The 16,078-nt window shown below is 42.5% G+C and overlaps 1 protein-coding gene across 1 annotated transcript; it reads left to right on the top strand.

Moving 5' to 3' along the window:
* The first annotated feature begins 681 nt into the window (after positions 1–681).
* prpf6 (PRP6 pre-mRNA processing factor 6 homolog (S. cerevisiae)) lies at positions 682–14,462 on the top strand. Its single transcript, XM_074644102.1, has 21 exons — positions 682–964; positions 1,995–2,157; positions 2,325–2,443; positions 2,586–2,664; positions 3,014–3,190; positions 3,934–4,047; positions 4,164–4,258; positions 4,350–4,506; positions 4,802–4,964; positions 5,800–5,918; positions 6,026–6,244; positions 7,661–7,783; positions 7,902–8,023; positions 8,217–8,355; positions 8,487–8,606; positions 9,641–9,817; positions 9,919–10,052; positions 10,205–10,296; positions 11,466–11,580; positions 11,757–11,883; positions 12,692–14,462. Exons 1-21 carry the CDS (start codon positions 777–779, stop codon positions 12,842–12,844), a joined length of 2,895 nt encoding a protein of 964 aa, XP_074500203.1. The 5' UTR covers positions 682–776; the 3' UTR covers positions 12,845–14,462.
* The last annotated feature ends 1,616 nt before the right edge of the window (positions 14,463–16,078 follow it).

Raw genomic sequence — 16,078 nt, forward strand, 5'->3', positions numbered from 1 at the left:
TCAGTGTTGGCTTTTACTGCCTCAGCGCAGGCTGATGCAGCGGGGCTCTGCAGCGTGTCTCCCTGCTCTCTCCGCCCGCAGCCGGAGAGAGCAGGGAGACACCGGCACCCGGTCGGTAACGAGACGATAACGTTACTAGCTGAGGAGCTCCGTCACTTCACAAGACACGGGAAACCTCTGTTGGTCTGGAGGAGCTGCAGCATTTATTTCTGCACAAACGTCCACTAGATATTCTCAGAGCTAAACTAACTCTTCTGCAGTGTGTAGTGAGCGCGCGTTCACGTCTAGAGGTGCAGCGAGCTGAGAACGCGCGCGCTCTCTGAGTGAAGGCATGCAGACAGAGGAGGATAGGCAGCGGCCACACGCGAACGCGCATATGCGAGCGCGCATGTGTGGCGACCCGCTACATTTATACGCTTAAAAAGTTACAAATAGTCCCTTTAATAAAGGTTAATCTTATCTTATCTTATCTTATCTTTTAAATATCTTAAAGAAATAATAATAATTTCAATAACACAGATACACAGCGTGGGAAAAAAATAAGAAATACGAAAAAATAAGCACATTACACAATTTTTCAATTTAGAAGTAAATGAATGATCATGAGAGAAGTGTAAATCAACAGAAGCCCTCCTGTCCTGTGGGGGGCGCTGTTACAAACACTAGCGGACGTTTAGTGGAGAAGCACCGGGGTCGCTGTGTGCTGCTAACGGAAGGTCGACTGTTGTTTATCCGGTAGTTAGAGCGTCTCACGTCGTCGTTGGAGAACCGCAACGATGGCGAGCAATTCAGCTAAACAGGGACCTAAGTTAGTCTCCAAGTCCTCGGCTGGAGGCGGCGGGGCAGCGGGGCTCGGAGGCGGACTCCCGATAATGCCCATCGCCTCTCCGCTGATGGGGAAGAAGAAGAAGCCGTTCCTCGGGATGCCCGCTCCGCTGGGCTACGTCCCGGGTCTGGGCAGAGGGTGAGCTAACAGGCTAACACAGCTAGCACGCTAACTACCAGCAGCTCTTCAGCTAACAGGCTAGCTGATGTCTGTTTAGCAAACTATGTTGCGTTGTAATTCGCTTTTATGTTGAGCTGAAGTGAAAATAACGTTAATCAGTTAACGTTATAGTAAGTCACACAATAGTAGCTAGTTAAATGAATAAAGATATTATCAATGGTTGTATTGATTTAGCCAAATAAACTATAGTACAAATTGACAGCCACTTAAAGTATGAACTCTGTTTATTTATGAGCCCTATTGCTGACAATTTGCTGCTAATATCCAGCCAACATGGTTATGTGGGCCCCACATGGGTTATGCTGGGGGTACCTGGGTACCAAGTGGGTATCTTATCTGGGTCCCACTTGGGTGAACTTAGTTGGTCCCACATGTGCTCCCCATGTGGGCTACCTGTGTGGGTCCTAGTTGGGTCACTAATGGGAAATTAGTGCATGGGGCCAACATAGAAACTGGACAAACCCACTTACAACCCATATTTCAGCCCATGCAGTTCCCACATAGAACTTAAAGCTGGGACCAAGATGGGTCTTTGGTATGTTGCCCAGTTGGTGCCCATATAACACCCAGTGTACTCCTGCATGGAATCCTTCTGGGCAATTGACATTGGGTCATTATGGAGCCCGCGGACAATCCCATATAGGGCCCATTTTTCAGCCCATTTACTACCCACAGAGGCCCCACATACAAATGTTGGCTGGGTAAACTGTAGCTGAAAGTGGATAAACTATGCTGGTCACATAACTATTGGTATTTTGCTGGCAAACTGGTTTAAAAGTGCTTGACAAGTGACAATGTAGCATGATCTAACGTTAATTAGTCAGTCATCATAATGATCAAAACATTGCTTATAAGAACAATTTAGATAAACTTGTCACGCAACTGTCATCAGCTGGTAATGTATTAAATTGAAAATTCCAGTGCATGTTTATCACAAGTCTACCCATGTTTGTTTGTGTAAACATTTTAATTAATTGTTCCTCTTTAGTGCAACTGGTTTCACCACCCGATCTGATATCGGTCCTGCTCGTGATGCCAACGACCCAGTGGATGACCGGCATGCACCTCCAGGGAAGAGGACGGTGGGGGACCAAATGAAAAAGAACCAGGATGATGATGATGAAGATCTGAACGACACAAACTATGATGAGGTGCTTATAATTGGACGGTCTCTGGCTTGTTATTTGATGTTTATTTGTTGTCTGCAAGGACTTCCACTCAAGATTTAAAGTTGAGTTGACGATAACTCCGTCTATATGATGAATACTTGATTTCTTTGGTCATTCTAATCACATCATGGTGCCTTTTTCTCTTGTAGTTTAATGGATACGCGGGTAGCTTGTTCTCCAGTGGGCCCTATGAGAAGGATGATGAAGAAGCAGATGCTATATATGCAGCACTGGACAAGAGGATGGATGAAAGACGCAAAGAAAGAAGGTCACTAAATAATTTCCCACCCGAGTTTTAGGGGACATGCATATCCTTCCCAAGTTACACACAGTGTATTCATGTTAGACATCCTGTGCACGTGATACTGCATGTGAGTGTAATTTTGAATTGCTGTCCTGTTTATTTTCAGGGAGCTGAGAGAAAAGGAAGAGATCGAGAAATACCGTATGGAGCGACCCAAAATCCAGCAGCAGTTTTCAGATCTAAAGGTATAAAATTGTACATGATTCGCCAAACTGTTGCCTTTCTTTTCAACCTGTGAGAACGTTTTATTTTCCTCCACTGTCCTCTTCTTACACTTGTCTCTTAACATTTTACGGACATATGATATTTTGTCAATATTGTGTCACTGAATCAAAAAAGGGAGGGGAAAGCTGCGCACTGACACACTTATATGTTTTTATTTTGAATTGTACAGATCAACTTTTCAACACATCTTACTTAAAAATAGTGCACTGTCCTATGACCAGAGAGACATTTCTACATCATTGCTGACATTCCAAGTTGATTCACATCTCTCTTTCATCTGTCTTTATTCTCTTTTCCATCCCTTCACAGAGAAAGTTGGCAGAGGTGTCAGAGGAGGAGTGGCTGAGTATTCCTGAGGTGGGAGATGCCAGGAATAAGCGGCAGAGAAATCCCCGCTATGAGAAACTCACCCCTGTGCCCGACAGCTTCTTCTCCACACACCTGAAGACCGGAGAGAAAAATACCTCTGTTGACCCTCTGCAAGGGGTCAGTATACATACATGCATACATACATACATGCATACATACATACATACATACATACATACATGCATACATACATACATGCATACATACATACATACATGCATACATACATACATACATACAAACACACACACATCCACATACTGTAGACATCCACATAAAACATACATCACTAAAAACACATGATGTAGTTTCAGCCTGCACCAGCAGGAGTCAGGATATCTCACTGGAAACAAGCAAAGTTCTTCAACTGTGCAACTAATTTCTCATCAACTCTTTCATGCAGTCATGTGATCTCAGTTGACCTCCCTGTATAGTTGGATTGCACAGTATGGAAAATATCATAGCAATTTTTTTGATAAATACTTAGATTAAGAATGAGTATAAATATATATTTTAAACATTGTAAAGAAAACAAAAACAAACCTTAGAATTGTAAACACACATGATCTCTCTTGAATTGAAAACAAATGTAAACATTGGCTGTTTGATGCAGAAATTTGTCAGTTTTTGCCATGTGCATATTGAATTCTCAATTTTTACATTACCATTAATTCACTAAACGGTAAATAGTTCAGCTCTGCAGCATTGGAGAGTCTTGCTCACAGGTATCATTTACAGTGCTGAGAAAAGTGTCATATGATCCAGGCCTATGTTTCATAAACCTTTTCACTAGCCGTAATAAAATTCTCACAGAGAGTATAATGCTCCTCTCAATTATCACTGTTTCTTCTATCCACTAGCTGGGAGGTCTGAACACACCTTACCCAGGAAGCATGACACCAGGGACAGGAGAGCTGGACATGAGGAAAATCGGTCAAGCCAGGAACACACTCATGGACATGAGGCTCAGCCAGGTAACTAATGATCATCATGTACCCCGTTCTATCATTCAAACTCTTGATGCCGATGCCGTCAATACACAGGATTTATTGGTTTCTCTTACCTGTGTCGGCCTTTTATTAATCTTCAGGTGTCTGACTCAGTGAGCGGACAGACAGTGGTGGATCCTAAAGGTTACCTGACAGATCTCAACTCCATGATCCCCACACATGGAGGAGACATCAGGTAGAGACACACTGGCAACACAATACAAGTTCCTACAGTGTATTTGAGTTAATAAGTTGTGTGAGTGTCTGATGGTGTCTCTTTTGTCCAGTGACATCAAGAAGGCTCGTCTGCTACTGAAATCGGTGAGGGAGACCAATCCTCATCACCCGCCTGCCTGGATTGCCTCTGCCAGGCTGGAGGAGGTGACCGGCAAACTGCAGGTGGCCAGGAACCTGATCATGAAAGGCACAGAGATGTGTCCTAAGGTAAAGGATGGTGGGAACACGTATATATTAAATCTATTAAAGGCCTAAGCACATGTGCAAATAGCAAATATGGATCATTAGCTCATCCAGACCATAGATTGGGTAAAATGTATTGATTTGTTATGATTTGTTATCAGTTGATGTCATACACTCATGTTTGGAGGAAGAAGCAAATGAAATCTATAACATCAATGATGGATGACAGACTTTTGAATCTGCTTTGCCAGTTGTTTAGTTAAATTGCACAGTACTGTCCAGCTGAGTTGTTAATGTAAAATTTCTCTTTACCCGCCAGAGTGAGGATGTGTGGCTGGAGGCAGCCAGGCTTCAGCCCGGCGACACAGCCAAAGCCGTGGTAGCCCAGGCTGTCCGCCACTTGCCGCAGTCCGTCCGCATCTACATCAGAGCTGCAGAGCTGGAGACAGACATCAGGGCCAAGAAACGAGTCCTCAGAAAGGGTAAGGCTTCCAGATAATATCAGTTTATGAAGTTCCAAGGTACCACGTGCAATCGTAGAAAGTCAAAAGTTGTTGTTTTGAGAAGACATGTTGCTGTTATGTTGCTATGAGGAGAGTTATGCGTGCCCTTCCAGTAGTGCATACATGAATGAATATGTAATGATTTGCCTGCCAAAAGGAAAACACTAATTTCTGCTTGGAAAGAAAATTCAAAACCAGTTTCGATCTGTCCATTGTTTCAGAAAAGCACCCAAGCAGACCGTGCCTGCACGCTTAAGCTTACACAAAGTATTTTACACTTGGCAGCTGTGTTTCTGGCTTCTCGACGAGGCCAGGGACCCTATTTGAACCATGGTGTCAATGCCCTAACATGGATGCACGCACACACACACACACACACACACACACGCGCCGATATTTCCCAGCAGCATACCCCGCTGACAGAGATGGATGTGGAGCTTCCTCTGTGGATGAGCTGTCTCCGCCTCTACATGTTCAGTTGCCTCCAGTTGTCTCCATTACATACACAATACTCTGCCCTCCCACTCAGACTCTATTGAACTTTACGACTAATGCAAAAAACGCTGTTAGGTGTTTGTTTTTATTTCTTGTGTGTTCACTGAAATCTTAAAGTGTCTCCATTTTCTTTTCTCGCCTCTGTAGTATATGATGTATTGCCAGTGTAAATATACTTACGCCTGTGTATTTTCAGGTTTAAAACCTTTGCCTGTAACAGCAAGCTCCAAGGAGTGCCTGACCTTCACATATTGTAAATCACTCAGAATAAAAGTGTAATTGAAATGACTTAACAGTTGTGTAATTGTTACCCATGTAGCCCTGGAGAATGTGTCCAAGTCAGTTCGACTGTGGAAGACAGCCGTTGAGCTGGAGGAGCCAGAGGATGCCAGGATTATGCTTAGCAGAGCTGTGGAGTGTTGCCCGACTAGTGTGGAGGTATGAAATATTACATACACAACTAACAGGATGCCACAAATTGCAATGCCACATATTAACCATTGCACTTACCTCCACATCTAATTATTTCTGCCCGTTCTCTCTAGCTGTGGCTGGCACTGGCCCGGTTAGAGACGTACGAGAACGCCCGGCGTGTCCTGAACAAAGCTCGAGAGAACATCCCAACCGATCGCCACATCTGGATCACTGCTGCCAAGTTGGAGGAGGCCAATGGCAACACTCAGATGGTGGACAAGATCATTGACAGAGCCATCACTTCTCTACGCGCCAACGGTGTGGAGATCAACAGAGAGCAGTGGATACAGGTGTGTTGTTATTGCGGCTTTGTGGTTTCATAGAGAAAGAGAGCAGGGTTTCCTGCGGCTGTTTATCGTAGAGGGAAACTTCCTCCACTGAATAAATAATTGAATTCCCCATGGTCAAAAGAAATGACATAAATGATAGGAAAGTCTAGGTCTTCAAAAGAGGACTGTAGCATTACTTTAAACAGCAACGGCCTTATATTTAACAGGGCTGGGACGATTCACCCATCTCCGCGTTCGATACTATCACGATACTTGGGTGCCGATTCGATATGTTTTGAGATAATAGAAATATATATTTTAAGTACTGCGATTTGATATAGTGAATTATTGTGATTTTTGTCAAGTTGCAGGGCGTATCCACGCAGACCCTTCGCCATTTTCTGCTTTGTCGTTTCGGCTCACTTTGGCTGCGTTTTGTTTTGTTGAGGGATACGGAACGGATATGAAGTCATGTTACTCTGACTACAACATTAAAAGTGGTAACCTCCTTCTACCTCCACATAGACTCAAATAAAGCAAATATATCGAGTCTGGCATTAAAAAATGTATTTCAAAATTGTAAAGAAAAAAATCGAGATACATAGATGAATTGATTTTTTTTTTTTCCAACCCTAATATTTAATGAGTAACAACATTGTTATGATCAGATTGCATTAAGGATGCTCCGATTGATCACTATTGGCCGATATTAAGTAAAAATATGCGATTGGGAGATTGGCATTAATGTTTTCTAGTTGCCGATCGAGAGCGGTTGAACACTCTCGTGCATGCGGCTGAGAGCAACAACCGTGTGCATGTGCGTAGTCCCGCCTTCCACCTCGTTCACTGGCCAGGAGGTGCACATGTGGTCGCTAAGGCATGCGACATGCTGGTGGGAATCAACATTGGGACTTTTTCATCTCGATCATAAACACTCTGAGTTGTGTCTGAATAAACCCGTAAGTTATAATCTTTAAAAAATTAATGATTGTGCCTTTAAATCTTGGTGTTGACAGAGTAGAGACTGCGTCATGTGTTTGTCAGCCGTGATAGCATGCCAACATATTTTGGCAAGGCTGCCTTCAGCTATTTCATCTGGGTGCAACAGAATACAAGCCAGCACTGTGACTGACATTTAGTTTAGTGCAGTTCCCAGTTGTTTTGCAATCTCAGGCCTTTGCTGCATTCCCTTTTCACATTGTTTTTTCTTGTCCTTCACCACCTAGCTTTTTCTACTTCTGGCAAAGTATGTGGTTATTGTGGTAGGTTTATCAAGCCCATATGCCAGTAGACTCATCGCAATACCAACAACAGATGAACTTTAAAATGACAGGATTCGGTAGTTCTTCAAGAATCCTTTTGTTTTATGGAACCCTGAGCTCTCCCATATAGCACCCACAATCTTTTTCCTACTAAATGTTTCTTCTTGTTTTGCAGGATGCAGAGGAGTGTGACAAAGCAGGCAGTGTGGCTACATGCCAGGCCGTGATAAGGGCCGTCATAGGGATTGGCATTGAGGAGGAGGATTGCAAACACACCTGGATGGAGGATGCAGATAGTGTAAGTACCGATATATGTTTTTTTTTTTTTTTTACACAGCTCCCCAGAGGGGTCATTCATATACTCACTTTACTGTCAGGGTTTAACTTAACTGAGATGCTTGTCTGTTATGTTTCAGTGTGTGTCCCATGGAGCGCTGGAGTGTGCCAGGGCCATCTATGCCCACGCTCTGCAGGTGTTCCCCAGTAAAAAAAGTGTCTGGCTTAGAGCTGCCTACTTTGAGAAAAATAACGGCACCAGGTGACCACATTTGGTTTCTAAACAACAAACTGTAGTAGTCAAAAGCTGACTTCATTACTTCACGTCTTTATTTGTTAATCAGTCATTTTATTAAAAGTCTGTCTTTAACATTCTGTTTTTCTCTCCTTTTACGTCTCATGTGCTTAACCACTGTGCTTTACTTTACTCCTCCATGACTCATTGCATCTCTCAGGGAGTCTTTGGAGGCCCTGCTCCAAAGGGCTGTGGCTCACTGTCCCAAGGCAGAGGTCCTGTGGCTGATGGGGGCCAAGTCCAAGTGGCTGGCTGAGGATGTACCCGCCGCCCGAAGTATCCTCGCTCTGGCCTTCCAGGTGATGATGAGCTTATGCAAACTTTTATTTGTTCACATATTATCCATGCAAAGCTGTGTCTAACTCTGTTTCCTTCCCCTCTTACTCTCACACGCCATCTCTGTTCCTCTTCTTTTTATTTCCCTCTCCAGGCTAACCCAAACAGTGAAGAGATCTGGCTGGCTGCTGTCAAACTGGAGTCTGAGAATAACGAGTATGAAAGAGCCCGTCGACTGCTGGCCAAGGCCCGCAGCAGTGCCCCAACAGCCAGGGTGAGTGTGTGTGTGTTAGTGTGTGTGAGAGAAAGAAAAAAGGAAAAGAGGAAGATTTCCCTATTTCAAACTCTCATGAGGATCCAGTACCAAAAAATAATAGAAATCTGCACAAATCCACTCATGCTGGATAAAAGCTGAAAAAAGGTCTCCCCATTTAGGTTTTAATATATCAGTATTTTGTCAGCCACAAGTCCACATAGTCCTGTCCTATCATCTGGTGTTTGTTGGATTGTAATACAGTCTAAAAAGAGATGTTAACAAAAAAAGAGTACTCTCCTTAAAGGATTGATGGAATAAACACACATTTCTTAACTTTCTTAGCTGTTCATTTTATACAGTGGAAGATTACTAGTTACTCCCCAACAGCCTTTCTGTGACCCTCTGTACCAGTACAGACAGTTTGTTTTTCATTATGCAATGTCGTTATGAATAGAGCTGTGACCCGTGTTTTAAGGATGGCTTGATTATCAGGTTTTTATTCTTCTCCGCTTTAAAGCCAGTGTTAAATAATAAGTTAATAGTGCATTATACTTTAGACATCTTCTACGAGCATGTTGTCGTTCTCACGTTCAGGCTTGCCAGGCTTCTACACCTCAAAACAGTCAGCACCTCTCAGGTTGACAGATGCTGTCAGCGGTGCTATTGAACTATCACTCTCTCAGGTGACCTGACTACACTCCCTTCAGTTATCTCTATTGTGTTTGCTGACAGATATGATTAAGAGAGCCTGCTTTAATGTTGGCTGCACTGATTGTCCTGTCAGATAAGACAACTGCTTGGTGTAAATGAAGCAGCATTTAGGCTATGCCCTAGGAAGTTGTTATTTGATACATTTGAAAGCTGGTACGGTATTTGCGTTGCATAATCGGGTCCACAATACGAGTATTTAAAAATCATTTTTCAACTATGTTAATATATGGCAAGTGTGTTACAAGCCCAGAGGGATTTGAAAGGGGGAGTTCATGGGGTCCTGTCTTTACACATTTCCCAACTGAAAAGCATGTGTGTTTGTATGTTTGTTATCTCTACAGGTATTTATGAAGTCAGTGAAGTTGGAGTGGGTGTTGGGGAACATAGACGCTGCCCAGGAGTTGTGCACCGAAGCCCTGAAGCACTACGAGGACTTCCCCAAACTTTGGATGATGAGAGGGCAGGTAGAAGAGCAGGGTGAGAACATGGATAAGGCCAGAGAAGCCTACAACCAAGGGGTGAGGAGGGTGTTTGTTTACTCATTATACTACCCACAAGTACATTTTTGATTATATGTTTTGTCTTTACTATGTGGTAAATGACTCGTTTGTTGCTGTAGTTGAAAAAGTGTCCCCACTCGGTGGGCCTGTGGTTGCTGCTGTCTCGCCTTGAAGAGAGAATTGGACAGCTGACCAGAGCCAGAGCAATCCTGGAGAAGGCACGACTCAAGAACCCCCAGGGCCCCGAGCTATGGTGAGAACATTTGTTTGCATGTTGAGCAATTATAAATATATTTTTTGAAACCCAAACTGGGATCAATGTCAAAAAACAAAATTATGGGATAAAACTGACACATGTGTAAATCTGTTCCTCTAAGATTATTTCTATGTCATGGTATTAACCAGGTTGGAGTCGGTCAGGCTGGAGTTCCGGGCTGGACTAAAGAACATCTCCAACACACTGATGGCCAAAGCCCTGCAGGAGTGCCCCAATTCAGGTGAGAATATATTCCTGCCGTTGGGGGAAGACCCAAGAATAGCAGCCTGTTTTACTTTGATGACAACAGGCCTAAAAGGTCTTCAGCTCTGATTTTCCACTCGCCAAAAGTTTTTGGAGCTTCCTGGCAAAAGCACCAGATCAGAGGCATCTTGCGAATCAACGACGTGAGCCGAGAGGCTCGCCGATGCATCGCCCAGCAGGTTAAATATGTGACCTGTCGGCGAGCAACCGCTAATGAGAGTGCAAAACACGGGTTGAGGGAAAACCTAGGGAAGGGGTCACTTGTTAGTCATCCAACAAAGTGAGGAATTCCACACTAACCGCTAAATTTAGAGCACTTTATGGAATGTTTTGTTTAATAGTCTTATTCAAACACTTTCATTGATAAAAACAAATAGTACAATAAATAGTGTGTTACATCAAATTCATTGATATTCATTACATTTTGATTATTTCCCTTATGAATTGTTGAAATTGTACCTCATTGTTGGCACTTTTTCTGATGACAAAATGTGCTTGAATCCTAAAACACAGAATTCAGAAAAATTAAAACAGAAAACACAGGTTTTAGGAAAAAATAAAAACGTAATCTAGGAAAAAATAAAACAGATTTCATAGGGCCCTACTAAAAGGGCTGTGAATTTTCCAAGAAGTCTAAAGAAGGTTATGTATCAGGCCTTAAAAGTAATCAAATTTGAAATTATGAGGTCTTAATTCAATACTAGACTTTGTTTTTCTCTGAATTTGTTTCCTCTAGCCAAAGCCAAGCTAATGTTTACCTCTGTATTACCTCAATATAATTTATTTTATTATACCTGTGACAACCACCTGTTGGTCTACATAAACCTGACTGTTATACTCGACTGTAGAGAAATCAAAATTGCGCGTGATCTTTCAGTTACAGTAAAAAGAGTTGCAAAATACATTTGCAAGACAACAGATACAGTACCTCGTTTCTGTTCAAATACATTTAAATGTATTCCAAAAAAACAAAAACAAATTCAGTTTATAGATGCAAATGTTTGTATCGTCAACAGTATTTATTGTCCAGGTTGCAGATTGGACTTTAATACACACAAGATGTTTTTTTGTTTTTTTTACAGTATTTCATGTACATGTCCATAATCTCTAATTCTGTTTTACCCCGCTCCCTTTCCTTCCTACAAGGTATCCTGTGGGCTGAGGCAGTGTTTTTGGAGGCCAGGCCTCAGAGGAAGACTAAGAGTGTGGATGCTTTGAAGAAGTGTGAACATGATCCCCACGTTTTGCTCGCTGTAGCCAAGTATGACAGCATCTCTTTACTGTTTTACACTCTTTTCCTCAGTAATAAACTCTGCTCTTAATGCAAATCTTAATTATATAACATTTTCTCTTTCTCTGCAGTACAGTGTTTTTAGGCAAACCTTTAAGCGTGCGTTTGTGTTCATTTCAAATTCAATCTTGCGCACACCTTTTTAGGTTGTTCTGGAGTGAGCGTAAGATCACCAAAGCCAGAGAGTGGTTCCTGAGGACAGTGAAGATCGAGCCAGACCTGGGAGATGCTTGGGCTCTCTTCTACAAGTTTGAGCTGCAGCATGGCACAGAGGTAAGGATCTTATTATTGTCTTTCCTTATCTGGCTATAACACTTGTGCCACTCTGTATGCGTCAATGGTCACGTTTACAAGCTCACATGTTTCACTATTGACGGAGAATGACAAGGGCATTCTGCAATCATTTGCAAGTTCAGTTAATGTAGCTTTGGTTTATCAGAGTACTAGGAGCTCTGACTGCATTGGACAGATAATGATCTCATTATGGGTGTGCATCTTTACCTCTCAAGACAATTCAATACGCATCTCAACACATGGTCTGCGATATGATACAAAAACAATATAGTTAACCATGTAACGATTCAATACAGTTCGATATAGCACTACTTCGATACGATACGATTCGGCTCCGATTTGATCTGATTCAGTTTAACTTAATTCATAGTATTCTCAGTCTGTAACATTATACACACAGAACCTCCCTCTCTCTTTCCGCTCTAAAATACCCGTTTTATAATGATAAGATAAGATATTCCTTCATTAGTCCCACAGTGGGGAAATTTGAGAATGAATGCCTCTAGATACTAGTGTTGTGAAATGAATTGAAAATAGCTGCAAAAGTTAACATAGCAATCAGAGTAGACTGGAGCATAAACAGTACTACGGTTTCAGACATTCTTTATGTGGGAGTGATGATGTGCTCATAAATACAAGATATTAGTTTGAACCACACATAATTGATTTGACTCATTCCTAAAGTTGGTAGTCACTCCTAAACTACAGTATCTAGTGTTTGTGTGTGTATAGCTCGCGGATGTGTTGTGTTACGGTTATCTAATCTCGCTTATTTTGAGTCCATCAGGAACAGCAGGAAGAGGTGCGAAAGCGCTGTGAGAATGCGGAGCCCCGCCACGGAGAGCTGTGGTGTGCCGAGTCCAAACACGTCCTGAACTGGCAGAAGAAGACGGGAGAGATATTAGCGGAGGTAGCCAACAAGATCAAGAACACATTCTGAGACACATGGGGAAATTTGGACTGAAAACACCTGGAGGACTCTGGCAATCACCAGTCTGTGAGGAAACAGCTATGGACACGCTCAACCATGGTTCTCTACCAGGACTCTGGCAGATACAACGTATTCAAATATCCCCCCTTACCTTTTTCAGGTTTTATTGTTGTACAAAATGGAATCACGGTTTGTGTAGTTATCAACTGAGAAGCATAAGTTCAAGATCGTTGACCTGCAGTTTTCAAGTTCTCAGACAGATTGAGGTCAGGACTTTGACTTGGACATTTCAGGACATAATATTGTTGTGTTTTAAGCCCTTCCTGCGTAGCTTTGTGTTTGAGGTATCTGCCTTGCTGGGAAGTAAACCTTCTCCCAAGTCTGCTCAGTATGAGGTTGCCTCCACCACTTGATGATGGAGAGGGTGTGTTCCTGGTAATGTGGCTTCTTTTGCTTTCCCAAAAAATATAGTTCAGTATGACGAGTATCGTTTTGGTCTCATTAGACCATGTGATCTTCCTCCACTTTGTTTCAGTCTCCTGGCAAACACTATCGCTCAGATGTTACATGAGCGGTATGCTTCTCCTTGCAACATCATGCTGCGCCTGGTGAATCACCAGTTGTTGTTTGAATAGTTGTCTGACTAACTACAGAGAAACACACCTACTCTACTGAGCTGCTGGCTGAACTCATGAATCTGGAAATCAACCTTTAACACATTTTCTAGAGGCAAAATTTTGATTTACAGATTCATAAAATAAATGATTGCATCAGAGTTGTGTGCAGCTTTTAGCTTCTGATGTATGTATGTATGTATGTATGTATGTATGCACCCAGTGTCTCCCATCTCAGCCATGTAACCCTGTCGCTCCTTCAGTTATGCTATCCACATTGAGCAGATTTGAAATGTTCATATCCAGTAACTTTTGTTATGCGGACCATGTGAAATACATGTGATACTGGTTTATTGTTATTGTGATCCACGTGGTATTTTGTTTAACTGCTGCACAAGCCGTTGATTCAGGTAGGCATAAGCAGCATGTGCCGGTTCTGTGTGCCGAATTGAAAAGGAGTGAAAACCATGCCCAACCGCCACTGTACCGATCCTCTTGCCACTCCTTGACACAGGTGATCTCCAATTCTAATAATAAGTGGTTGCGCTAGTAAAGATGTAGGTGTGTTATAGTAAAGGAGGTTAAACCTTAGAGGCAACCAGTTATTTTGTTTTTATATTTGTACTAAATTAGGATCCAGATGAATGCATTGTTTTGTTTTCACTTTGACATTAGTCTATTTTTCTATTTTTCTGCTGATTCGTGTTGAAAATCTAATTTCGGTCATCGTGAATTTTGTGAAAAATGTAGAACAAACCTGAAAAAAAATAGGCATTGTAAGAGAGAAATATACAAAATACACACAGGTTGATTCCACCTTTACAGTATGTTTGCAATAAACTCTTCATGGATTGGAAAGTGCTTTAGTTTTTGAGAGCACAACAGTGTTTTTCATATGCTCCTAGGTTTCCTACATATGAAATGGATTCTTGTATAAAAATATTTTACTGCAAAAGTAGTTAAATTGACAGATATTGTGACACACCCCATAAATAAAAGAAGTGCAAAATAAAGCCAGGCCGAATGAGAGATGGTACACGGTACACCAAAACGAATGTCATTCCTTAATGTAAGCTCTGATTGATCCCAAATGTGGTGTGATAGTGACCAGGGGGTTCCTCTACATGTGTGAAGAAACAGAATATGAATATATTGATGCATTGAAGAAATACAGTACTACAAACACATAAGTACAATAAGTGGAAATATCAAATATGAAGTTCCATGATGAATGTATTCATTTACGTTTAGGCAGCTTTGGCTGGGATTGTCCCAGTATCACTAATTAGGGTTTGCTAGAATTGACTGGTATGACCGTGCTGAATCCAGCAATATATGATATGTAAGTTGTAACTGTAGCAGGAATGGACAGTGATCTACATTAAGAAATGTATGATGTGTTCCAAGCATGAAATGGGGGTAAATGGCATGTCTGCAGTCCATCTAGATACTAAAACATACACTTCAATATGGGAGAAATGGTTAACGCACCGCTGATGGAAGTAGTATTTACAGGAGTAAATGAAAGTAATAGTACTTTATATACTACTTCTTCGTAAGGGAGGCTTTGTTTTGTGCGTACGCAACGGTTATAAATGAGACCCCTGCTGTTTTTATGAAGCTTGATTGAAATGTGTTTATACTTTACAGGCATCCGATAAACAAAATAACTATTGCGGTGTCCTGATTCTCTCACAAACGTCATATTATACAATGTGTTGTGATTTGAATGTCAAATCTAATTCCGGGTGAGATGTCTTTTTCCAAGACAGACTTGTACACACTAATTCTCCTCCCATGCAGTTCCCATGCTTGGTCAGCATAGTGGTCCCTCTGTATGGGGTTTCATTGTAACTTTGTACCTTATTTGTTTGGCTGAAACCGGTTTTGATCATAACATTATGCACATTTTATTTCAACATCATAACCATTAAGTTTCTCACCATTTCTCCATCCCCACTGAAGCCACCCACTGTGAAACTGTGCTTTGAATAAAAACATGTACCAAATTACACCAGGCTCTTCACACCGTCACCACTTCTCCTCCTCGTCCTCTTTCTCTTCCTCCTCCTCCTCCTCCTCCTCTCTTCCTCCTTCTCCTCTCCTCCTCCTCCTTTCTTCCTCCTCCTCTCCTCCTCTCTTCCTCCTCCTCTCTTCCTCCTCATCCTCTCCTCCTCTCTTTCTCTTCCTCCTCCTCCTCCTCCTCTCTTCCTCCCTCTCCCCCCCCTCCTCCTCTCTTCCTCCTCCTCTCCTCCTCTCCTCCTCCTCTCTTCCACCTCCTCCTCTCTTCCTCCTCCTCTCTTTCTCTTCCTCCTCCTCCTCCTCCTCTCCTCCTCTCTTCCTCCTCCTCTTCCTCCTCCTCCTCTCTTCCTCGTCCTCCTCTCTTCCTCCTCACCTCCTCTCATACTCTTCCTCCTCCTCATTCTCTTCCTCCTCCTCCTCCTCTCTTCCTCCCTCTCCCCCTCCTCCTCCTCTCTTCCTCCTCCTCTCCTCCTCTCCTCCTCCTCCTTTCTTCCACCTCATCCTCTCTTCCTCCTCCTCTCCTCCTCTCTTTCTCTTCCTCCTCCTCCTCCTCTCCTCCTCTCTTCCTCCTCCTCTTCCTCCTCTCTTCCTCGTCCTCCTCTCTTCC

This window comes from Sebastes fasciatus, chromosome 8 (assembly GCF_043250625.1).
Source record: "Sebastes fasciatus isolate fSebFas1 chromosome 8, fSebFas1.pri, whole genome shotgun sequence".
Taxonomy (NCBI): domain Eukaryota; kingdom Metazoa; phylum Chordata; class Actinopteri; order Perciformes; family Sebastidae; genus Sebastes; species Sebastes fasciatus.